General features: G+C 44.2%; 1 protein-coding gene across 1 annotated transcript in view; it reads right to left on the reverse strand.

The window, feature by feature from the left end:
• Nucleotides 1–27,252, reverse strand: part of B4GALNT2 (beta-1,4-N-acetyl-galactosaminyltransferase 2 (SID blood group)) — a 320,444-nt gene that overhangs the window by 30,733 nt on the left and 262,459 nt on the right. Inside the window, exon 9 of the mRNA XM_069751512.1 lies at nt 18,636–18,858. Within this exon, the coding sequence (XP_069607613.1) occupies nt 18,636–18,858 (223 nt within the window). The remainder of the gene's footprint in view (nt 1–18,635; nt 18,859–27,252) is intronic.

Genomic DNA, 27,252 nt, shown 5'->3' on the forward strand with positions numbered 1-27,252 from the left:
CTTCCAGCTACAGTGCAACAAATACTCAGCAGTGAGAGGCACTAACTTCAGGAGACTCTTCAATCTCTTCTCGGATTTCAGCTCCATGAAAGAGGAAGAGAAAACATTTATCCTGATGGGGAACAATGAGAGCATGGTGGAGTTAGCAGCGCAGTATGAAAGAGCATGCCATAGACTATAAGAGAACTATGATATGCCATGGACTTCCATAGCCTCCACCCTGGATGTGCCCCCATAGATTGTTCATCTAGTTCCCTCCTCTCATCCCCACAGACAGATATAGGATGGATGGATGGATGGATGGATAGATAGATATTTTATAAGCCCATATATGTTTGATGCACAGTTTAAGGAACAGAGCAATGGGACCTGGGGAGTTTATCCAAAGTGTAACAGATGCTGCAGAAGATGGCTGAATGCTTTCCCCGAGTTGAGGAGTAGTGATGGATAGTTTGCGAATGAACCAAGACAAAGAGCTGACTCCCTGCTGTGAACATTGGGAGTCATCCTGGCAATCCAGTGAGGGCCACTGAATTCTCTGATTGGTTCTCACAGAGCGTTAAAGTCCGGTGTTCGGTGAAAGCAACTCCACATACCCGAGCCACACTTCGCTCACTCATCAATTTAATTGGCTGACTGCAAATGGGCGCCCCCTGTTCTTGGACTAAATAGAGACCAATATCATGGAGCGGGCAGCTAGAAATAGCCTGGAGCAGGCCACGCTCTCTGCTATTATCATGAAAGTAGTTATTCCTTACAGAGGGATGCTGCACACTGTGTGATGAAAACTTAGCAACAGTGAAAAAATTAGAGCCAGGGAAGAAAATTAAAGTGTGTAACATGTAATCCCTTTAACGCCTCGATGCGTTTTCCCATCCATGCGGTTCATCAGGAGGCACGTAATGTAGAGCCAGTTATTCAGTAGATGTGAGGTGCCATGATAGAAGGACAGACCCAACTGCAATTTTTTCTTGTATCTTACTTTTCCAATAACCACAAATTGTACTTATGTGTGCTTTTTGCGTACTTATGTGGTTAATTGTTTTTGTTTAATCATGCTGAAAAGCTAGTTTCTTGGCCCCTTGGCCCTTTTTATACAGGTCTGCAGTATTTGTGAAGGGCTCATGAGATACACTCATTGTATATGGGTCCCACAAGATATGTATATGAAAGCACAATGAATTATATTGGAAGACAAGTACAAAGGGTATTGTTAAACTAGGGTGCCAATTTTCACAATAACCTATTGCTTTTTAGATAATAATCACTATCCCTTCATTTCTTTTTATTGCTCATTGTTTTCCCACCTTTAGTATAATAGTAAATCAACAGGACAAGCTGGGGACAGCCGTCGTTGAGTGGGGTCGCCAAAAAATCGTACCTACTAGGGTGCCAACCCCCACTGTTAGGAAGGGACAGTAGGCAATTGTAGGGATAAGCTAGGTTATTGTTAGACCTATTTATTGCTTTGCACTGGGATGGGATTTTTAATCTTTTCTCATTAAAGATATATTTTTAAAGGGATTACATGTTACACACACACTGTGTGATGCAATGTCCCAGAAGGAAGGGGTGAGGGGGCAGTGAGAAGCAAATCGTGTCACACGGCATTACAAGGGTTGTAAAAACAATTAAAGGGAACCTGGCACCCCCAAATTCGAAGGTGAGCTAAGCCCACCGGCATCAGGGGCTTATCTACAGTATTCTGTAATGCTGTAGATAAGCCCCTGATGTATCCTGAAAGATGAGAAAAAGAGGTTAGATTATACGCACCCGGTGGCGGTCCTGCTGCGGTCCGGTACGATGGGCGTCACGGTCCGGTTTGGGGCCTCCCATCTTCTTACTATGATGTCCTCTACTTGTCTTCACGCTGCGACTCTGGCGCAGGCGTACTTTGCCTGACTTGTTGAGGGCAGAGCAAAGTACTGCAGGTGTTGTGCTTCTCTGACCTTTCCAGGCGCCTGCGCACTGCAGTACTTTGCTCTGCCCTCAACAGGGCAGGGAAAGTATGCCTGTATCGGAGCCGCAGCATGAAGACAAGAAGAGGACGTCATGGTAAGAAGATGGGAGGCCCCGGACCGGACCGTGACGCCCATCGGACCAGAACCGTAGCGGCACCGCCCCTGGGTGAGTATAATCTAACCTCTTTTTCTCTTCTTTCAGGATACATCGTGGGCTTATCTACAGCATTCCAGAATGCTGTAGATAAGCTCCTGATGCTGATGGCCTTAGCTCCCCTTCGATTTTGGAGGTGACAGGTTCCCTTTAAAGTGCACTGGGCATCTCATCTTTATAGTATTGGAGTGCCGAAACAGTAATAAAAAATGTGCTTATCTCCCCGGAGTACCCCATTAAAAAAAAAATATTACTCATCTTCCCCTGTACAGCCGGCTTGGTAGACTGTAGCTGACTTCGACGTTCCCGTCATGGTGCATGGCATTAGCTACCAGCCTCTGATTGGCTGGCAGCATGTGTTGCAGCGCAGGGAGTCCGTTCCTGGAGGAAGGCCATTATTGTTTTGATGCTTAAAGCATTTATACTTACCAACTGAGTCAATTGAGGGATGGCTGTCTGGCTATTCGCAGTTGGCTTATTCGCTTATTCGCAGTTGTTTTAATGGCCTGTTCAGTCAGACCGATCAGTATTGTATGGGCATAGAACGATTAATTATTAATACGATTGTTCTGCAAACATAAAAACTCAGTTATCGGCAGCACACCTCTTGTTTACACAGGACAATGTGCTGCTAATAATTAATTCAATGCATTAAGGATCCAATCACCCACTTTTGAGCATTTTGCTCATTTGTCTGGGTAATTGCTGACATGTTTACCCCAACCGATATTGGCTCATCTAAGTGAACCTTTAGGGAAGAGTCCTATGTTTGTGGACTCACTTTATTGGAGAGATCAAGGTACCTGGGCTGTGCTTCTGGAAATGAAGAATTCTCGATGGAATGAAATAAGGATTTTATTAACCTACGTGTTTTGATACTGGACTGGCGCCTTTTTTAAGTTAATCTTTTTTTTTACCTTTAAAAAGGTGCCAATCTGGTGCCAAAATGCATTGGATGATAAAAACCTTAATTCATGCTATCGAGGATTCTTCATTTCCGCAAGCGCATTCCAGGTACCGTTTACAATAACCGCTAAAGTGAATTGCTATCTAGAAGATTTTTTCTTCCAGCCACTGGGCTGCAGCTGCAAATTCTATAGCTTTTAGGTGTGGTGTCCACTACCATCACTCTCACCCTCTCTCATTTCTCTTGTGGTATTGCCTTATTGTGCATTTCTGTCATAACCAAACCTCAGCATGTTTGCAGACTCGTATGAGCCCATCTTCTCACTGAAGGCAGATGGTGAGATTCTGGCTAAAATACTAGCCACTGAATTAAAAAGTGTGATGAAAGATTGGATACTAAAGACCAGGCTGGATTTATGATTGGAGGATCCACATTAAACAACCCAAGGAGATTATTTTTGCACATTCAGTCGTTGCTCTAACTAAGATTGTAAATAAAACTAAGATTCTTTATGTTGTATAGATTTATAAGGCATTTAGAACATTAACCTAATTCTGCAAAGAAACTATCCAGAGAAGTAAACACAGCCAAGATAAATTTGGACCAGTAAAAAAGAACATGATATTTAGCAGTTGCCACCATTCCGAATACGAAGGTCTGTTTCCTAGCTATATAAATTGAAAACATAGTTGAGTTTGATAAAAGGGTCAGCAGGATTGTGCACAGTAACCTACAGACAGTGCCAGGTCAGCACCATTATACTGATTAAAATTGTACCTTGGTTGATGAAATCTGTATTGTAATTGTTGTTTAATCTTTATTTTCAGTTTTGAAGTAACAGTATGCTCGTGCTCTGGGGCGGCCTGTGGAGGGGTCTTCATGTGGTTCTCTGCTTAGCTATTTATACTGATGGCTTCTGACAGGTCACTGATCCCTCACTGACCTGCCCCCTATTTTACATAATGATAATTATATACGAGTGATTGCGCGCCCTTCGGGCGCGTGCGGTGATTACAACCCACGCAATGGGGTATACCCATGCACCAGACTGGTGTATGTGCAGACTAACAGCAAACACAAATACCTGGTGCACCTCTCCTGCCACTCCTACCTTATGTGTGAAAAAGCTCTGTAGTTCATACTGTTCGGGTAGAGCTATCCGATCGCGCTATCCATGAAGAAAGTGAACGGGTAGAGATATCCCCATAGCCCTATTTCTAAAGAAAATGAACGGGTAGAGCTATCCAATAGCGCCATTCCTCAATGTTCCTGAGCGTAAGCTATTTCACATGGTTGAGCGCACTTGGGATCTCCCCCAAGGCCCTGCCCATGCCCAATGTTTGGTCCATAGACCACGGCTAGGAGTTAGTCCCGCTTTTGTGTCAAACATTTTTTGGCTTTTACAATTGTTAAAAAGCTAAATAAAAGACTTCTGTGCATGCACAGTTGACAGTAAACCATTTGTCAACGTTAGGAATAAGTTTACCTAGCTTCTGTGTTTCTAATATTTTGACCTTTATTTGTTGGCTTTTCATTTCCCTGGAGAAAGCCACATATAACTGCCCATGTGAAAACACTGGGAGAGGCAAATAAATTCCAACAATATCCAAGGACTGTTCCTGAGATTTATTGATGGTCATTGCAAAAGCCAACATGACAGGAAACTGACGCCGTCGCATCTGGGCTGGCAAGTTTTTATCTTCGGAAATCAGGGCAATTCTTGGAATAAGAACTGTCTGACCCTTTGCTTTTCCATTTAAAGCAATGGCATGAATAACATTTGCTTTTAAGCTTTTCATATAAAGCCTTGTGCCATTACAAAGGCCATGCTTTACGCAGGAGCATAATTACAGCTCCTGGTTTCAGCTTTAGTTCATGAGGAAGCATCCCAGTAGAATTCAAAGAATTAAGAAACTCTACAGGGTAATCTGTGAGAATCACACCCTCCTCTTCCACAATTGTGTCGACAGAGGGATATGAGTGTTCACCTTGAACTTGACTAAGAATTTTGTCGTTCAAGGCCTGAACGTCATCATTCAATGGCGTAAGTATTGCTTTATTGGCAATTGCTTCTACCGTTGCATCAGTAATCTCAATTGAGTCGCCAAAAATAGCTGTAATTAAATCAGCCTCTTCAATAAAAGAATTTGGGATTTCCAATTGTGTTCTTCTGGTAGACCATATACATTTGACAACTCTCCATTGCCAAGTTTCAGTAACCATGAGTTGTACTCAACTTCGTCCTGAGACGTTCTCATATTCTGTTGTAACTGGAACCGTGAAAACGGATTCCAGGATTTTGAGCATTTAATGGTGGACTGGACAATTTGGGATCTTTTTCCACCTTCCACTATTTGTAGGGTTTGACGAAAGTCACCACCGTTTATGAAAACTTTTTCACCAAATGGTCTTTTTTCCCACATATATCTTGGAACAAATTTTCCACAGTGTTCATATTAAAACAGGGAGTCATTCTTACTTCCTCCCAAATAACGACAGATGACTCCCTAAGCTCCTTTGCTTGAAGTGAGGTTGGCTTAATTTTTGACACTGTGGTCTCATTTGTTGTAATTCCAAGGCCAAACTTGGAATGGTAGGTGCTACTGTTTTGTAGTAATGTAGTCGCCAATCCAGTGGAGGCTACTGCGCAAATAGACTTATTTTCTGCTTGTAGTGTCTTGTGTAAGCAGTTGTACAAAAATGTCCTCCCACTGCCTCCTAGGCCGTCCAGAAAAAAAACAGTGTGAGCTAGTGTCGTCTAGCTGCGATGCAGCATTGACTGCTTGCATAATTGCATCGAAAGCGGATTTCTGAGCTTCATTAAGCATAGCTTTCAATTGCTCAGCCTCCTGCTTTATTACAACATAATTCAGTTGGTCCAGTATTTCATCTGGAATATTTACTGGAGTTGGTAATCCATAGTCAGCACAGGACCTTTTATTGCTTAAGAGCACTTCATTAATATCACGAAGAGCCAGTTGCTCAGCAATTTCTGGAGTATACTGCCTGGTGTAATCCTCCATAAATTCAGTTTTATATGTTTGCCATAATGCCAATGGTTTAGCTGGTTCCCCATATGCACAAATTCTATCAAATAATTTGTGAAGTTGGTAGGGCATTTGGAAAGCGATTGCATCCGTTTAAGGTCTTCCCATTGGGAATTGTCTTCCAAAAGATGAAGATCAATGCATGCATTTTTATACGTGTCATGTACGACTCCATTGACAATCCTTAAGTTAGCATAAGACTTTGCTCCTCCTAAGTGAAATAAAAGGAGTCTAAGGTACCTTCACACTGACCAACTTCACAACGATATCGCTAGCGATCCGTGACGTTGCAGCGTCCTGGCTAGCGATATCGTTGTGTTCGACACGCAGCAGCTATCTGGATCCTCCTGTGACATCGTTGGTCGGAGCAGAAAGTCCAGCACTTTATTTCGTCGCTGGATCTCCCGCAGACATCACTGAATCGGCGTGTGTGACGCCGATTCAGCGATGTTTTCACTGGTAACCAGGGTAAACATTGGGTTACGAAGCGCAGGGCCACGCTTAGTAACCAGATGTTTACCCTGGTTACCAACGTAAACGTAAAAAAAACCCCAAACACTACATACTTACATTCCGGTGTCTGTCCCCCGGTGTTCTGCTTCCCTGCACTGTGTGAGCGCCGGCCGCCGTAAAGCACAGCGGTGATGTCACCGCTGTGCATTATGGCCAGCCGGCGCTCAGTCAGTGCAGGAAAGCACAGCGCCGGGGGACAGACACCGGAATGTAAGTATGTAGTGTTTGGTTTTTTTTATGTTTACGCTGGTAACCAGGGTAAACATCGGGTTACTAAGCGCGGCCCTGCGCTTAGTAACCCGATGTTTACCCTGGTTACCAAGGGACTTCGCATAGTTGGTCGCTGGAGAGCTGTCTGTGTGACAGCTCTCCAACGACCACACAGCGACGCTGCAGCGATCGGGATAGTTGTCTAGATCGCTGCAGCGTCGCTAAATGTGAAGGTACCTTTAGGTAATACAAGTCACCATCTGTTAAAGAGACTGTATGCATTCGGGCAATTGTTTTCCCAAATAGAGCCCGCCGTTTTTTCCATCCTTTTAGTGCAGCTTTTCTATCCCAGACATAGTGTTCAGGGATTTCACTGTACAAATACTGATGTGAAGAATCATGCATTTTATTTTTTCTGATTCTCCACATGCCCGCAGGGACGCTTATATACTGAGAATCTAGGTACATGGCTGGTTCATTCCAGTTTGATGTATCAAACTTGATATTGGCACAGTCATGTCCTTTGTATACATATTTGAAAAGATATTTAACACTTTTTATTGAAGCACATATCTCAACATTGATATGGCAATTGTACTTGAGTAATAAATAGGGGTTGTATGGAACTACCCATCTATTGTCGATTTCTCGCGTTCCTCGTCTGGGTGGCTCTTGCATTTTGGACACATATTCCATCTTGTTCTTTTTTTTTGCTTTTTTGTTACATATGTGTATCACTTTGTGCATTGCGTGTTGCTTGCTGTCGTGCAGCATTAGATGCTGTACGTGATTCAGTTACTTCATTTGTTTCTCTTGCTTTGACTGCCCTCTGTCGGGCTGCATCAGAAGTTCTTCGACAATTTCGTTCATCTTCTGTTTCATTAAGACGCAGGTTACACATCCGTATGTGATTCGCTTCTCTACGTGCAGCAGCGCGCTCAATTTGATCCATCTTTACAATGTTGCCTCACAGGCTAACATTCAAAAAAGGCTTATGCCTTAACTCGCCACCAGGGAGAGCTCCTCTCCTTAGGTATCCATGGTTACGCTCAACTGTGGATGACTCATTGTGCACAGACACACGGACACGTCCAAATTAGGTATATTGATATTTAAAAAAATTATCACCTTCTGCAGGCAGGTGGCGGTGCCTGCCCTGCAGCATGATTGCGTCTATAATGTGTATTTAACCCCTTCCCGACCTGTGACACAGCGTATGCGTCATGAAAGTCGGTGCCAATCCGACCTGTGACGCATATGCTGTGTCACAGAATGATCGCGTCCCTGCAGATCGGGTGAAAGGGTTAACTCGATCTGCAGGGACAGGGGGAGTGGTAGTACAGCCCGAGGGGGTGGCTTCACCCCTCTGTGGCTACGATCGCTCTTATTGGCTGTTGAAAGTGAAACTGCCAATCAGAGCGATTTGTAATATTTCACCTATTAAAACTGGTGAAATATTACATTCCAGCCATGGCCGATGCTGCAATATCATCGGCCATGGCTGGAAACACTGGTCTGCCCCCACCCCACCCCACCGATCGTCCCCCCAAGCCACCGATCTGTCCGGTACACTGCTCCGGCTCCCCTCCGTCCTGTGCTCCGCTCCCCCCCGTGCTCCAATCCCACCCCCCCCGTGCTCCGCTCCAACCCCCTGCACTCCGCTCCACCCCCCGTGCTCCGATCCACCCGCCGTACTCCGATCCACCCCCGTGCTCCGATCCACACCCCGTGCTCCGATCCACCCCCCCCCGCATTCCGGTCCACCCCCCCATGCTCCGATCCACCCCCCGTGCTCCCCCCACCCCATCATACTTACCGTCTTCTCCATGGGTGCCGCCATCTTCCAAAATGGCGGGCGCATGCACAGTGCGCCCGCCGAATCTGCCGGCCGGCAGATTCGTTCCAAAGTGCATTTTGATCACTGAGATATAACCTATCACAGTGATCAAAATAAAAAAAACAGTAAATGAATCCCCCCCCCCCCACCCCTTTGTCACCCCCATAGGTAGGGACAATAATAAAATAAATAATTTTTTTTTTCCACTAAGGTTAGAATAGGGTTAGGGTTAGGGTTTCGGTATGTGCACACGTATTCTGGTCCTCTGCGGATTTTTCCGCAGTGGATTTGATAAATTCACAGTGCTAAACCTCTGCGGATATATGGCGGATTTACCGCGGTTTTTCTGCGCATTTCACTGCGGTTTTACAACTGCAATTTTCTATTGGAGCAGTTGTAAAACCGCTGCGGAATCCGCAGAAAGAATTGACATGCTGCGGAATGTAAACCGCTGCGTTTCCGTGCAGTTTTTCTGCAGCATGTGTACAGCGATTTTTGTTTCCCATAGGTTTACATTGAACTGTAAACTCATGGGAAACTGCAGCGTTTTCCGCATCGTGTGCACATACCTTTAGAATTAGGCTATGTGCACACGGTGCGGATTTGGCTACGGATCCGCAGCGGATTGGCCGCTGCGGATTCGTAGCAGTTTTCCATCAGCTTTACAGTACCATGTAAACCTATGGAAAACCAAATCCGCTGTGCCCATGGTGCGGAAAATACCGCGCGGGAACGCTGTATTGTATTTTCCGCAGCATGTCAATTCTTTGTGTGGATTCCGCAGCGTTTTACACCTGTTCCTCAATAGGAATCCACAGGTGAAATCCGCACAAAAAATACTGGAAATCCGCGGTAAATCCGCAGGTAAAACACAGTGCCTTTTACCCACGGATTTTTCAAAAATAGTGTGGAAAAATCTCACACGAATCCGCAACGTGGGCACATAGCCTTAGGGTTAGGGTTGGAATTAGGGTTGTGGTTAGGGTTGTGATTAGGGTTATGGCTGCAGTTGGGATTAGGGTTAGGGGTGTGTTGGGGTTAGTGTTGGAGGTAGCATTGAGGGGTTTCCACTGTTTAGGCACATCAGGTGTCTCCAAACACAACATGGCGCCACCATTGATTCCAGCCAATCTTGTATTCAAAAAGTCAAATGGTGCTCCCTCACTTCCGAGCCCCGACGTGTGCCCAAACAGTGGTTTACCCCCACATATGGGGTACCAGCATACTCCGGACAAACTGCGCAACAATTACTGGGGTCTAATTTCTCCTGTTACCCTTGTGAAAATAAAAAATTGCTTGCTAAAACATCATTTTTGAGGAAAGAAAAATGATTTTTTTTATTTTCACGGCTCTGCGTTGTAAACGTCTGTGAAGCACTTGGGGGTTCAAAGTTCTCACCACATATCTAGATAAGTTCCTTGGGGGGTCTAGTTTCCAAAAAGGGGTCACTTGTGGGGGGTTTCTACTGTTTAGGCACACCAGGGGCTCTGCAAACGCAACGTGACGCCCGCAGACCATTCCATCAAAGTCTGCATTTCAAAACGTCACTACTTCACTTCTGAGTCCCGGCATGTGCCCAAACAGTGGTTTACCCCCACATATGGGGTATCAGCGTACTCAGGAGAAACTGGACAACAACTTTTGGGGTCAAATTTCTCCTGTTACCCTTGGGAAAATAAAAAATTGCGGGCTAAAAAATCATTTTTGAGAAAAGAAATTTTTTTTTTCATTTTCACTGCTCTGCGTTATAAACTTCTGTGAAGCAGTTGGGGGTTCAAAGTGCTCACCACACATCTAGATTAGTTCCTTTGGGGGTCTAGTTTCCAAAATGGGGTCATTTGTGGGGGATCTCCAATGTTTAGGCACACAGGGGCTCTCCAAACGTGACATGGTGTCCGCTAATGATTGGAGCTAATTTTCCATTTATAAAGCCAAATGGCGTGCCTTCCCTTCCGAGCCCTGCCGTGCGCCCAATCAGTGGTTTACCCCCACATATGGGGTATCAGCGTACTCAGGACAAACTGGACAACAACATTTGGGGTCCAATTTCTCCTATTACCCTTTGCAAAATAGGAAATTCCAGGTTAAAAAATAATTTTTGAGGAATGAAAAATTATTTTTTATTTTCATGGCTCTGCGTTATAAACTTCTGTGAAGCACCTGGGGGTTTAAAGTGCTCACTAGGCATCTATATAAGTTCCTTGGGGGGTCTAGTTTCCAAAATGGGGTCACTTGTGGGGGAGCTCCAATGTTTAGGCACACAGGGGCTCTCCAAACGCGACATGGTGTCCGCTAACAATTGGAGCTAATTTTCCATTCAAAAAGTCAAATGGCGCGCCTTCCCTTCCAAGCCCTGCCATGTGCCCAAACAGTGGTTTACCCCCACATATGAGGTATCAGCGTACTCAGGAGAAATTGCCCAACAAATTTTAGGATCCATTTTATCCTGTTGCCCATGTGAAAATGAAAAAATTGAGGTTAAAATAATTTTTTTGTGAAAAAAGTACTTTTTCATTTTTACGGATCAATTTGTGAAGCACCTGGGGGTTTAAAGTGCTCACTATGCATCTAGATAAGTTCCTTGGGGCGTCTAGTTTCCAAAATGGGGTCACTTGTGGGAGAGCTTCAATTTTTAGGCACACAGGGGCTCTCCAAACGCGACATGGTGTCCGCTAAAGAGTGCAGCCAATTTTTCATTCAAAAAGTCAAATGGCGCTCCTTCCCTTCCAAGCCCTGCCGTGCGCCCAAACAGTGGTTTACCCCCACATGTGAGGTATCATCGTACTCAGGACAAATTGGACAACAACTTTCGTGGTTCAGTTTCTCCTTTTACCATTGGGAAAATAAAAAAATTGTTGCTAAAATATAATTTTTGTGACTAAAAAGTTAAATGTTCATTTTTTCCTTCCATGTTGCTTCTGCTGCTGTGAAGCACTTGAAGGGTTAATAAACTTCTTGAATGTGGTTTTGTGCACCTTGGGGGGTGCAGTTTTTAGAATGGTGTCACTTTTGGGTATTTTCAGCCATATAGACCCCTCAAACGGACTTCAAATGTGAGGTGGTCCCTAAAAAAAATGGTTTTGTAAATTTCGTTGTAAAAATGAGAAATCGCTGGTCAAATTTTAACCCTTATAACTTCCTAGCAAAAAAAAAAATTTTGTTTCTAAAATTGTGCTGATGTAAAGTAGACATGTGGGAAATGTTATTTATTAACTATTTTGTGTCATATAACTCTCTGGTTTAACAGAATAAAAATTCAAAATGTGAAAATTGCGAAATTTTCAAAATTTTCGCCAAATTTCCATTTTTATCACAAATAAACGCAGAATTTATTGACCTAAATTTACCACTAACATGAAGCCCAATATGTCACGAAAAAACAATCTCAGAACCGCTAGGATCCGTTGAAGCGTTCCCGAGTTATTACCTCAAAGGGACACTGGTCAAAATTGCAAAAAACAGCCAGGTCATTAAGGTCAAAATAGGCTGGGTCATGAAGGGGTTAATTATTATTATTTTTTTTTAAATGGCATACATAAATTAGAAAAAAAATAGAAACAGTCTGAAAATGGCACTGGATGCACCTGAGCAGTAGCAGCTATTGGCAATCCGATATATGCTACTCCGCAGACGGCGCCATTTTGGAGGAGGCAATTTTTTCTATAGTGAGATGGCTCAGCCGGCCCTGCGCAGCAGTAGCTTTTGAATCACAGCTGGCACCATTTTCAGACTGATTTTTTTTTTTTAATTTATGTATATCATAACAAAAAATAATTAAATACACATAACGACGATCAAGCTGCAGCGCAGGTTCCGCTGCCTGCCTGCAAAAGGTGATTTTGTTTAAAACTATATAATAATCATTATGTAAAATAGGGGGCAGATCACTGAGGGATCAGTGACCTTTCACAAGCTATACTGATGAATACCTAAGCATAGCACCACATGAAGACCTCCCACAGGCCACCCTGAAGCATGAGCATATCATTAAAGGTACCGTCACACTAGACGATATCGCTAGCGATCCGTGACGTTGCAGCGTCCTCACTAGCGATATCGTCCAGTGTGACAGGCAGCAGCGATCAGGCCCCTGCTGTGCTGTCGCTGGTCGGGGAAGAAAGTCCAGAACTTTATTTGGTCGCTGGACTCCCCGTAGACATCGCTGAATCGGCGTGTGTGACACCGATTCAGCGATGTCTTCGCTGGTAACCAGGGAAAACATCGGGTAACTAAGCGCAGGGCCGCGCTTAGTAACCCGATGTTTACCCTGGTTACTATCGTTAAAGTAAAAAAAACAAACGCTACATACTTACCTTCCGCTGTCTGTCCTCGGCGCTCTGCTTCTCTGGTCTGGCTGTGAGCACAGCGGCCGGAAAGCAGAGCGGTGACGTCACCGCTCTGCTTTCCGGCTGCCCGGCGCTCACAGCCAGACCAGAGAAGCAGAGCGCCGAGGACAGACAGCGGAAGGTAAGTATGTAGCGTTTGTTTTTTTACTTTTAGGATGGTAACCAGGGTAAACATCAGGTTACTAAGCGCGGCCCTGCGCTTAGTTACCTGATGTTTACCCTGGTTACCGGGGACCTCGGGATCGTTGGTCGCTGGAGAGCTGTCTGTGTGACAGCTCTCCAGCGACCCAACAGCGACGCTGCAGCGATCCGGATCGTTGTCGGTATCGCTGCAGCGTTGCTAAGTGTGACGGTACCTTAACTTAAAACTGAAAATAAAGATTAAACAACAACCACAACACTGATTTCATCAACCAAGGTATCATTTTAATCAGTATAACAGCGCCGACCTGACACTGTCTGTTGGTCACTGTGCACAATCCTGCTGACAGGTTCCTTTTAACCCCTCTGTGACCTTAGACGTACTATCCCGTCGAGGTGCCCTGGGCTTATCTGACCCTGGACGGGATAGTACGTCATAGCCGATCGGCCGCGCTCACGGGGGGAGCGCGGCCGATCGCGGCCGGGTGTCAGCTGCTTATCGCAGCTGACATCCGGCACTATGTGCCAGGAGCGGTCACGGACCGCCCCCGGCACATTAACCCCTGGCACACCGCGATCAAAGATGATCGCGATGTGCCGGCGGTACAGGGAAGCACCGCGCAGGGAGGGGGCTCCCTGCGGGCTTCCCTGAGCCCCCCGCAGCAACGCGATGTGATCGCGTTGCTGCGAGGGTCTCCTCACCTCCCTCCCTGCTCGAGCCCCGGATCCAAGATGGCCGCGGATCCGGGTCCTGCAGGGAGGGAGGTGGCTTCACAGAGCCTGCTCAGAGCAGGCACTGTGAAGCAGCCTGCACTCCTATCAGATCAGTGATCTGACAGAGTGCTGTGCAAACTGTCAGATCACTGATCTGTGATGTCCCCCCCTGGGACAAAGTAAAAAAGTAAAAAAAAAAATTTCCAAATGTGTAAAAAAAATAAAAAAAAATATTCCAAAATAATGAAAAAAAAAAAAAAATATTATTCCCATAAATACATTTCTTCATCTAAATAAAAAAAAAAAACCAATAAAAGTACACATATTTAGTATCGCCGCGTCCGTAACGGCCCGACCTATAAAACTGGCCCACTAGTTAACCCCTTCAGTAAACACCGTAAGAAAAAAAAAAAAAAAACGAGGCAAAAAACAACGCTTTATTATCATACCGCCGAACAAAAAGTGGAATAACACGCGATCAAAAGGACAGATATAAATAACCATGGTACCGCTGAAAGCGTCATATTGTCCCGCAAAAAAAGAGCCACCATACAGCATCATCAGCAAAAAAATAAAAAAGTTATAGTCCTGAGAATAAAGCGATGCAAAAATAATTATTTTTTCTGTAAAATAGTTTTTATCGTATAAAAGCACCAAACCATAAAAAAATGATATAAATGAGGTATCGCTGTAATCGTACTGACCCGAAGAATAAAACTGATTTATCAATTTTACCAAACGCGGAACGGTATAAACGCCTCCCCCAATAGAAATTCATGAATAGCTGGCTTTTGGTCATTCTTCCTCACAAAAATCGGAATAAAAAGCGATAAAAAAATGTCACGTGCCCAAAAATGTTTTCAATAAAAACGTCAACTCGTCCCGCAAAAAACAAGACCTCACATGACTCTGTGGACCAAAATATGGAAAAATTATAGCTCTCAAAATGTGGTATTGCAAAAAATATTTTTTGCAATAAAAAGGGTCTTTCAGTGTGTGACGGCTGCCAATCATAAAAATCCGCTAAAAAACTCGCTATAAAAGTAAATCAAACCCCCCTTCATCACCCCCTTAGTTAGGGAAAAATAAAAAAAAATGTATTTATTTCCATTTTCCCATTAGGGCTAGGGTTAGGGCTAGGGTTAGGGCTAGGGCTAGGGTTAGGGCTAGGGTTAGGGCTAGGGTTAGGGTTAGGGTTAGGGCTAGGGTTAGGGCTAGGGTTAGGGCTAGGGTTAGGGCTAGGGTTAGGGCTAGGGCTAGGGTTAGGGCTAGGGTTAGGGCTAGGGTTAGGGCTAGGGTTAGGGCTAGGGTTAGGGTTAGGGCTAGGGTTAGGGCTAGGATTAGGGTTAGGGTTAGGGTTGGGGCTACAGTTAGGGTTGGGGCTAAAGTTAGGGTTAGGGTTTAGATTACATTTACAGTTGGGAATAGGGTTGGGATTAGGGTTAGGGGTGTGTCAGGGTTAGAGGTGTGGTTAGGGTTACCGTTGGAATTAGGGTTAGGGGTGTGTTTAGATTAGGGTTTCAGTTATAATTGGGGGGTTTCCACTGTTTCGGCACATCAGGGGCTCTCCAAACACGACATGGCGTCCGATCTCAATTCCAGCCAATTCTGCGTTGAAAAAGTAAAACAGTGCTCCTTCCCTTCCGAGCTCTCCTGTGTGCCCAAACAGGGGTTTACCCCAACATATGGGGTATCAGCGTACTCAGGACAAATTGGACAACAACTTTTGTGGACCAATTTCTCCTGTTACCCTTGGGAAAATACAAAACTGGGGGCTAAAAAATAATTTTTGTGGGAAAACAAAAAGATTTTTTATTTTCACGGCTCTGCGTTATAAACTGTAGTGAAACACTTGGGGGTTCAAAGTTCTCACAACACATCTAGATAAGTTCATTGAGGGGTCTAGTTTCCAATATGGGGTCACTTGTGGGGGGTTTCTACTGTTTAGGTACATTAGGGGCTCTGCAAACGCAATGTGACGCCTGCAGACCAATCCATCTAAGTCTGCATTCCAAATGATGCTCCTTCCCTTCCGAGCCCTCCCATGCGCCCAAACGGTGGTTCCCCCCCACATATCGGGTATCAGCGTACTCAGGACAAATTGGACAACAACATTTAGGGTCCAATTTCTCCTGCTAACCTTGGAAAAATACAAAACTGGGGGCTAAAATATAATTTTTGTGGAAAAAAAAATATTTTTTATTTGCATGGCTCTGCGTTATAAACTGTAGTGAAATACTTGGGGGTTCAAAGCTCTCACAACACATCAAGATGAGTTCCTTAGGGGGTCTACTTTCCAAAATGGTGTCACTTGTGGGGGGTTTCTACTGTTTAGGTACATTAGGGGCTCTGCAAACGCAATGTGACGCCTGCAGACCATTCCATCTAAGTCTGCATTCCAAATGGCGCTCCTTCCCTTCCGAACCCTCCCATGCGCCCAAACGGTGGTTCCCCCCCACATATGGGGTATCAGCGTACTCAGGACAAATTGGACAACAACTTTTGTGGTCCAATTTCTCCTCTTACCCTAGGGAAAATACAAAACTGGGGGCTAAAAAATAATTTTTGTGGGAAAAAAATTTTGTTTTATTTTTATGGCTCTGCATTATAAACTTCTGTGAAGCCCTTGGTGGGTCAAAGTGCTCACCACACATCCAGATAAGTTCCTTAGGGGGTCTACTTTCCAAAATGGTGTCACTTGTGGGGGGTTTCAATGTTTAGGCACATCAGTGGCTCTCCAAACGCAACATGGCGTCCCATCTCAATTCCTGTCAATTTTGCATTGAAAAGTCAAACGGCGCTCCTTCCCTTCCGAGCTCTCCCATGCGCCCAAACAGTGGTTTACTGCCACATATGGGGTATCAGCGTACTCGGGACAAATTGGACAACAACTTTTGAGGTCCAATTTCTTCTCTTACCCTTGGAAAAATAAAATATTGGGGGCAAAAATATAATTTTTGTGAAAAAATATGATTTTTTATTTTTACGGTTCTGCATTATAAACTTCTGTGAAGCACTTGGTGGGTCAAAGTGCTCACCACACCTCTAGATAAGTTCCTTAGGGGGTCTACTTTCCAAAATGGTGTCACTTGTGGGGGGTTTCAATGTTTAGGCACATCAGTGGCTCTCCAAACGCAACATGGCGTCCCATCTCAATTCCTGTCAATTTTGCATTGAAAAGTCAAACGGCGCTCCTTCCCTTCCGAGCTCTCCCATGCGCCCAAACAGTGGTTTACTGCCACATATGGGGTATCAGCGTACTCGGGACAAATTGGACAACAACTTTTGAGGTCCAATTTCTTCTCTTACCCTTGGAAAAATAAAAAATTGGGGGCAAAAATATAATTTTTGTGAAAAAATATGATTTTTTATTTTTACGGTTCTGCATTATAAACTTCTGTGAAGCACTTGGTGGGTCAAAGTGCTCACCACACCTCTAGATAAGTTCCTTAGGGGGTCTACTTTCCAAAATGGTGTCACTTGTGGGGGGTTTCAATGTTTAGGCACATCAGTGGCTCTCCAAACGCAACATGGCGTCCCATCTCAATTCCTGTCAATTTTGCATTGAAAAGTCAAATAGCGCTCCTTCCCTTCCGAGCTCTCCCATGCGCCCAAACAGTGGTTTACTGCCACATATGGGGTATCAGCGTACTCAGGACAAATTGGACAACAACTTTTTGGGTCCAATTTCTCCTGTTACCCTTGGTAAAATAAAACAAATTGGAGCTGAAGTAAATTTTTTGTGTAAAAAAGTTAAATGTTCATTTTTATTTAAACATTCCAAAAATTCCTATTAAACACCTGAAGGGTTAATAAACTTCTTGAATGTGGTTTTGAGCACCTTGAGGGGTGCAGTTTTTAGAATGGTGTCACACTTGGGCATTTTCTATCATATAGACCCCTCAAAATGACTTCAAATGAGACGTGGTCCCTAAAAAAAAATGGTGTTGTAAAAATGAGAAATTGCTGGTCAACTTTTAACCCTTATAACTCCCTAACAAAAAAAAAAATTGGTTCCAAAATTATGCTGATGTAAAGGAGACATGTGGGAAATGTTACTTATTAAGTATTTTGTGTGACATATCTCTGTGATTTAATTGCATAAAAATTCAAAGTTTGAAAATTGCGAAATTTTCAAAATTTTCGCCAAATTTCCGTTTTTTTCACAAATAAACGCAGGTACTATCAAAGAAATTTTACCACTATCATGAAGTACAATATGTCACGAGAAAACAATGTCAGAATCACCAGGATCCGTTGAAGCGTTTCGGAGTTATAACCTCATAAAGGGACAGTGGTCAGAATTGTAAAAATTGGCCTGGTCATTAACGTGCAAACCACCCTTGGGGGTAAAGGGGTTAAAGGAAATATTTCTATTAGATTACCGTATTTACCCAATATTAGAGGCTGAAAAAAAGAAAAGAAAGCTGTCATTTTTACAATAATGTCCTTCCCTCTTCTGTGCACAAAGCAAGCACTTCTTGGATGTTCACTGAAATGGCAGTGCCATTGTACAGAAAAAAAGACTCTACGATGAATTTGGTTGTAAGGAGAAGTATAATAGGGAGACAAGGAGCAAAATAAGTAACCGGCTACCACTTGCCATGTGACTTTAATATTATTAGCATTCTTTTTTGTGGCATAGAGATTTTGCACCACCTCAGTCACCAGGGCTGAAAGGGACTAAAATTATAGGCAAGCCTATAGCAATTAGGTTGGTGCAGGAATCAGGATACTACAGCTCATCTTATGGGTCTTATAGTACTTAAAGTAATACATGATTGTAGACAGATTGCAATAATTACCAGTATGTGCTACTCGGCTATATTTGGGGTCAAATCCAACACCTAGAATTCGGTCAGTATGGGCCAGAAAGAAGTTGACAACCCCACCAGCCAAGATGCAGTTAGGGAAGCCTGGGATGGTATGGTAACCTCCTGGTGTCCAATGTAAGCAATCGCCATCTTCTCCACCATCCTCCAGCGTGAGCTTGAAACTAAAATGGTTTCCTGCAACATTACCTCCTACCTGTATAAAACAAAAGCCCACAAGGACATCAGTAAATGCAACACATTATACACAAAATTCTGATATATGTAAAATGTTAAAACATAAATTAACAAGGGCCGGGTATATGGCCACACTTGGAAAACTTGTTCATCTTTGGGCTCCCGTGTAGATGGACATGTTTGCACCTGCTCTAATTCAGCTAGGAGTGTCCAAGGTTATTAAGAGAATAGGTGGACTGCAATACCAAGACTGGTTACCCAACTTAAGAGTTATTCTGTTTGAAACAAAATAAGGCTTAGGCCATGTACACATGTAGAGTATTTGGTGAATTTTTACATCAGTATTTGTAAGCCAAAATCAGGAGTGGGTGAAAAATACAGACGTGGTGACGTGTTTCTATGATACATTTAATCTGATTGTTCCTCTCTTGGATTTGGCTTACAAATACTGAAGTAAAAACCTCACCTAATACTCAACATGTGCATGTGGCCTTAAGGACAATCTCATTAGAGCTGAAGGATATATGAGCAGACAGTAAAGAGATACCGTATATACTTGAGTATAAGCTGAGATTTTCAGCCCACTTTTTTGGGCTGAAAGTCCCCCTCTCAGCTTATACTCTAGTCATACCCAGGGGTTGGCAGGGGCTGTCTAATTATACTCACCTGCTCCTGGCTCGGTCCCTGCAGGTCCCTGGCTTCTCCGGCACCCCAGCTTGCTCCTGTAGTGAGCGGTCACATGGTACCGCTCATTACAATAATAAATATGCAGCTCCACCTCCCATAGGAGTGGAGCCGCATATTCATTACTGTAATGAGCGGTAACTGTGACCGCTCAGTACAGGAAGAAGCAGCAGCGTCGGGGAAGCAGGGACTGCACAGCGCCAGGACCAGGTGAGTATACAGGGAGGGGGAGCACTGCGCGATATTCACTTGCTCCTCGTTCCGGCGCCGCTCCGTCTTCAGCGTCTTCTGCAGTGACGCTCAGGTCAGAGGGCGCGATGACGTTGTTAGTGCGCGCCCTCTGCCTAAATGTCAGTGCAGAAGACACTGAAAATGGAGCGGCGCCGGAATGAGGAGCAGGTGAATATTGAAAGTGCCGGGGGCCTGAGCAACGGAGAGGTGAGTATGTGATTTATTATTTTTTTTATTGCAACAACAGCAAATGTGGAAAGTGTCTGTATGGAGCATCTATGGGGCTATAACAAACGTTTGTGCAGCACTATATGGGCAAGTGTCTGTATGGGGCCATAACGTTTGTGCAGCACTATATGGGGCAAGTGTCTGTATGGGGTCATAACGTTTGTGCAGCACTATATGGGGCAAGTGTCTGTATGGAGCATCTATGGGGCCATAATTTTTGTGCAGCACTATATGGGGCAAGTGTCTGTATGGAGCATCTATGGGGCCATAATGTTTGTGCAGCACTATATGGGGCAAGTGTCTGTATGGGGCCATAACGTTTGTCCAGCACTATATGGGGCAAGTGTTTATATGGGGCCATAATGTTTGTGCAGCACTATATGGGGCAAGTGTCTGTATGGGGCCATAAAGTTTGTGCAGCACTATATGGGGCAAGTGTCTGTATGAGGCCATAACATTTGTGCAGCACTATAAGGGGCAAATGCAAGTGTTTATATGGGGCCATAATGTTTGTGCAGCACTATATGGGGTAAGTGTCTGTATGAGGCCATAACGTTTGTGCCGTACTATATGGGGCAAGTGTCTGTATGGGGCCATAACGTTTGTGCAGCACTATATGGGGCAAGTGTTTATATGGGGCCATAATGTTTGTGCAGCACTATATGGGGCAAGTGTCTGTATGGGGCCATAAAGTTTGTGCTGCACTATATGGGGCAAGTGTCTGTATGAGGCCATAACATTTGTGCAGCACTATAAGGGGCAAATATCATTATGGAGCATCTTATGGGGCCATAATCAACATTTGTGCAGCATTAAATTAGGCAAATGTGTCTATGGAGCATCTTATGGGGCCATTATTAACCTTTATGCAGGATTATATGGGGCATATTTTAATATGAAGCATCTTATAAGTCCATCATAAACTTTATGGAGCATTATATGGGGCTCCTGATTCAATATGGATATTCAAAAACACATAACCTACTGATGTTTAATTAATTTTACTTGTATTGGTATCTATTTTTACTTTTGACATTTACCGGTAGCTGCTGCATTTCCCACCATGGGCTTATACTCGAGTCATTAAGTTTTCCCAGTTTTTTGTGGCAAAATTAGGGGGGTCGGCTTATACTCGGGTCGGCTTATACTCAAGTATATACGGTAATTTTAATTATCGTTTTACATCTAGACCTAAAACTATGACAAGAGTGTATCCTCTGCATCTAAAAAAACAGGTTCAAGGAAGGCATGGATACCTTTATAAAAAAATATACTATTACAGGTAATGGATTTAGATGTAAATTCACAGAACTACACTGATTGCTATAATTAGAGTCAAGAAGGAATTTTTTCCCTAATAGGGGCAATTAGCATCTGTGACATGGGGTTTTGGCTTCCTCTGAATCAACAAAACCCCAAGATTATTTATTTGCGAAGGTTAATTATCATTGCTTTTATAACTGTTCTTCTCTGGGGGACATCAGTAACAGAAAGCTGGCATGACCTAAGGTGTAATCGTGCTGTTTTCCCTGTAATACATTGCAGCTATCACATTATATGGTATAACGCAACCAGGAGTGACCATTATAGTCAGGCAGGGAATGAAGCAATCATCTTAGGGTGATTTTAGAATAGTGAGAAAAGCTCATGTCAGACATCCTAGCTTAGCAACAGAGATAGGAAAAGAAAATGAAAGGCCTAAAACATTGGACAAATACTCTAGTCAACAATGTGTTGAATAACTGCAGCACTGAATAAGACAAAAGTAGTAGTCTGTGAAATAAGGACGGGGTCACATTAACTTAGAATACGACGAGTGCTATGCGAGAAAACATCGCATAGCACTCGGACCAGTGTTAATCTATGGGGCAGTTCCCATCACCGTATTTTTTCGCAGGTGTATTCGACATGCGTGTAAAATCACAACATGCTGCGATTGTACGCATATATCGTCCGAGATTCGCCAAGTCTAGTCTATGGGTGCAAGAAAAACTCAGACACCACACGGACCATGCGAGTGACTTGCGAGAAATATGCACACATTTTCCTCATTTTAGTCCATTGAGCCGCTAAATTCAATGAGGAAAAGCAGTGAGAAATGTAAAGCCATACGCATGTCATACGGATGTCATACGGATACATGGGTGTGAGAAAATCGTATCATCGCGTTGCAAACGCATTACACACGGATGACCATACGGAGAACAATTATGCGACTATCGGCAGGGAGATTTGGACCGATTTTTCATATGTTAAGTGTGACCTCCGCCTAATACAGAGATTCAACTGATCGTGGGAGAGAGAGAAATATAAATGTCAGCAGCCTTGCCAGACTTTGTGTGCTTGAGAAGTGATAAGATACAGCTGCCATCTGGCCTCCTTTGCCTCTGGAAAACATATTAGTGGGGAGAAAGTGAATGTCACAATGGAATACATTGCTCATCTCCATCACATCAGGATAATGCTACCACTAGCAGAGACACCGCCAGTTTGAGTCCGTGTTCTGCACAGAATGGTCTGCCTGATGACAAATGGACAGAGGGATAATTTTTGGAACATTTTCTAATGGAAAAAAAAAATACTAAACTAAAAGTCTGTCAGTGAACTGTGCAAGTAAATGAGGTGTTAGTTGTTACTGGGTTACGATTTGTTTCTATTTAGAGATCACTTTGACATTTCTAAGTCAGTGTTTGCATTAAAGGGAATCGGTTAGAATGATTTCAACCCCCAAACTACTTATATGCACATGTAGCTCTTTTAAAGACAAGTCCAGCAATACCTTTACATAGCTAGTCCATTCTTCTGTTACTGAGAAATCAGCATTTGAATTGGTATGCACATGAGATTGAAGAACTATTTGTAGATATGAAGCTTCTGTCACTCCAGCTCTAGTACCGGCACAGCATGGCCATCCCGTGCTGGTCTGACGGAATCTTTGACTGAAGTCACACAACGTAGAGGATGTCTAGCAGGATAAAGCAGCCCTGGACAAGGCAATGTAAGCTTCAGCTGTACAAGTAGTTATTCAGCTACGTTTTCATATAAATATAAATACTGATTTCTTAGTAATGGAGGAATTGCCTGGCCATGTAAATGTATTCCTGGATTTGTTTATGAAAGAGCTACATGTGTATATATGTGTGTATATATATAGCATTAAGCTACTTACTGGTAGCGGCATTTTTCGGAGGCCCATGACAGCACTACGAGAGAGGGGATCCGCCCTTCAGGAACAGGAAACCTACAGATACAAAAGTGCGGTACCTCTCCCCATGCATCAGTTGTATATTAGAGCCTGAGAGGACTACCGCGGTTAGTAGCACACAAATATACATTATATACAGTTACTGTACAAAATAACCAATCATAATGAACTATATACCACACGAGAGACGTGTCTATCTCATTATATACATTATAGGAAGTGCAACCCCCACGTGAATAGGGAGGGAACTAAGGGTGCTGTCATGGGCCTCCGAAAAATGCCGCTACCAGTAAGTAGCTTAATGCTTTATTCGGACTCCCATGACAGCACTACGAGAGAATTACAGAGATGTAAACTACCTTAGGGAGGGACTATAGCCTGTAGCACCCTTAACCCGAAGGTGAGATCAGAAGAGAACCCCAAATCCAACCTATAGTGCTTGAAAAAGGTGGAAGGGGATGACCACGTAGCCGCCTTACATATCTGGTCGATGGAAACTCCAGATCTCTCAGCCCAGGATGCAGCCATGGCCCGAGTGGAATGTGCCCTCAGATTCTGCGGAACAGGACCTCCACCTGCAGTATAAGCCAGAGAGATAGCCTCCCTAATCCACTTTGCTAACGTGCACTTTGACACTCTAAGACCTTTCCTGGGACCTTGGAAGGATAGAAACAACGTCTCCTCTCTCTTCCAAGCATCAGTGACTGATATATATTCTAAGAGACATCTCCTAACATCTAACGTATGGAGTAACTCCTCTTTGGAATTAGAAGGATTAGGGAGAAATGATGGTAGAACTATCTCCTGAGATCTATGAAAATCTGAGGCCACTTTAGGTAAATAAGCTGGATCTGGTCTGAGGACTACTCTGTCCTGTAGAAACTCTGTATAGGGGGAGAGCCTAGAAAGAGCCTGTATGTCTCCTACCCTACGAGCAGATGTAATTGCCACCAAAAATGCTGTTTTGAGGGATAGTAATTTAAGTGAGGCTGAATGTAAAGGCTCAAACGGTTCTTTAGACAAGGCTGAGAGGACTAGGTTGAGATCCCAAGGCATTGACCTATTCCTGTGTATAGGTCTGGATCTACTAGCTGCTTTGATGAACCTTGATACCCAATAATTACCAGCAATGTTACAAGAAAATAGGGCCCCTAGGGCTGAGACTTGTACTTTTAGTGTACTTGTGGATAGATTTAGCTCTAGCCCCCTCTGCAGGAATACTCGCTGAACATTAGCTCCTGACGGGAAGGCTGAGTCTTAGGCTCTTCTAGGCCCATCGTACCTCTGACCGACTTGACTAGTTTATCCACCCGGTCTAGAGGCAGACAGAATCGGCCAGAGTCCTCTTCTGATGACGAGGAAGAGAGAATTGAGCCATAAGAACCCTCCTCTTTATCTTCCTCCGAAGAATCTGAGATCACCGAAGCTCTTTGTTTTGAACTTCCCGCCTGGGACAAAGACCGCAGGGATTCCTTAACTTCCATACGGATCATCTCCTTTAGACTAGCCGTAGAAGCAGATTCTTCCGCTACCTAGGGGAGGACAATAAGGGAGATACCATCTATCTAGCCTGATGTCACTCAACCCCTCCACTCCTGTAGACCTCACCGTCTGATGCATACAGGAGGCACACAATTTTTTAGGGTAGGAATCTGGTAAAGGGACTTCACATAGGGCACACTCCTTATGTTTCGACTTTGCACTTCTCTTCCCCTAGAATGACAAAGTATAAGGGGCCCGCGTCACTGAGTGAACATTCACGTAGATCACTTACCAGTGTACGCCAAAGAAAAAGGTACCGGAACACGAGGGGGCTCCTTGCCAGTCGAAGCTCTAGATCCTTGCCTGGACGAGCTTTTACGGCTGGACTGGTCACTTCTGATATCCTTTCCCACGGCTTCCTGCCGCACTTTATCCAGAAGCTGAGGCTGCTGCTCACCATCATCTGCCATGATGAGACTGTGGCCAAAAGCAGGGTTCTATCGCCAACACCTGCTTATATCCCCTGTATTCCGGTCAGCAGGCCACCTGGCGTGTTCCCCATTGGTTCCTGATGATCAGGCTGTAGCTGGGATGTTAGCGGTGGTAATACAGAAGAACCGGCGACCGGACCATGGGCGCCGCCATTTTGGAAAAGACCGCGCATGCGCAGCCCACCCGCAAACCGGAAGCGCCTGCCGGCTCCACCCCCCAGCGCCCCAGCGTTCCGGAAACGCTCAGTGAGCGATGCAGGACGCCGGGAATGCCCAGCAGTGCTCCGGACGGCGCTCCACTTCCGACGCCGCAACCGCACCTCACCGCAGCCGCCTGACCCAGGGGGGGGAAATGAAACATACCAACGCCGGCTTCCGGAGACAAGGAATCCTCCGGACCCTGCTCCCTGCTGCCAACGCCACTGACGTGCAGTCCAGCCTAGACCACCGTGGCGTCTCCAGGACTTTCCGCACCGGTCGAGGTAGGAGACCCCCCCGCTACCAGATTCGACCGGCCAGCCTGGGCTCCTTACGAGATGAAATCTGTAGGATCCTGTCCCTCCAGGAACAGGAAACCAACTGATGCATGGGGAGAGGTACCGCCCTTTTGTATCTATAGGTTTCCTGTTCCTGAAGGGCGGATCCCCTCTCTCGTAGTGCTGTCATGGGAGTCCGAATAAATAAATATATATATATATATATATATATATATATATATATATATATATATATATATATATATATATATATATATATATATTCAAGATTCAAGAGATCATATATATATATATGTATATGTATATATATATATATATATATATATATATATATATATATATATATATATATATTCAAGATTCATATATATATATATATATATACACACTAGATGGTTGCCTGATTCTAACGCATCGGGTATTCTAGAATATGTATGTCCACGTAGTATATTGCCCAGTCACATAGTATATTGCCCAGCGACGTAGTATATTGCACAGTCACGTAATATATTGCCCAGCCACGTAGTATATTGCCCAGCGACATAGTATATTGCCCAGCCACGTAGTATATTGCCCAGCCACGTAGTATATTGCCCAGCCACGTAGTATATTGCCCAGCCACGTAGTATATTGCCCAGCCACGTAGTATATTGCCCAGCCACGTAGTATATTGCCCAGCCACGTAGTATATTGCCCAGCCACGTAGTATATTGCCCAGCCACGTAGTATATTGCCCAGCCACGTAGTATATTGCCCAGCCACATAGTATATTGCCCAGCAACGTAGAATATTGCACAGTCACGTAATATATTGCCCAGCCACGTAGTATATTGCCCAGCCACGTAGTATATTGCCCAGCCACATAGTATATTGCCCAGCAACGTAGAATATTGCAGTCACGTAATATATTGCCCAGCCACGTAGTATATTGCCCAGCCACGTAGTATATTGCCCAGCCACGTAGTATATTGCCCAGTAATGTAATATATTGCCCAGCCACGTAGTATATTGCTCAGCCATGTAGTATATTGCCCAGTGACGTAGTATATTACCCAGTTACGTAGTATATTGCCCAGTGACATAGTATATTGCCCAGTGACCTAGTATACAGCACAGAGCAACGTAGCATATTGCACAGCCCATGTAGTATATTGCCCAGCTATATAGTATATTGCCCAGCCATGTATGACACAGGTTAAAAAAATTAAAAATAAACATATACTCACCTTCCGCAGGCGCGTTGTAGCACTGTCGCCTGTGTGGGGTGCAGGGGGCATCTTCCGGTCTCAGGGTGTGTTGACATCACGGTCACGTGACCGTGTCGCGGTCACATGACCGTGACGTCACGGCAGGTCCTCTGCGCACAGGCGCACAGGACTTGTGATGACGTCGCGGTCACATGACCTCATGGCAGGTCCTTCTGCCAGACCATCCATGCGACCGGAACGTGCCGGTTGCATCGCGTGGAGCAGGAAAGGCGGCGTAGGTGAGTATATAATCATTTTTTATTTTTTTTATTATTTTTAACATTCGATGTTTTTACTATTGACGCTGCATAGGCTGCGTCAATAGTAAAAAACTTGGTCACACAGGGT

Source organism: Ranitomeya imitator, chromosome 2, assembly GCF_032444005.1.
Source record: "Ranitomeya imitator isolate aRanImi1 chromosome 2, aRanImi1.pri, whole genome shotgun sequence".
Lineage (NCBI taxonomy): Eukaryota > Metazoa > Chordata > Amphibia > Anura > Dendrobatidae > Ranitomeya > Ranitomeya imitator.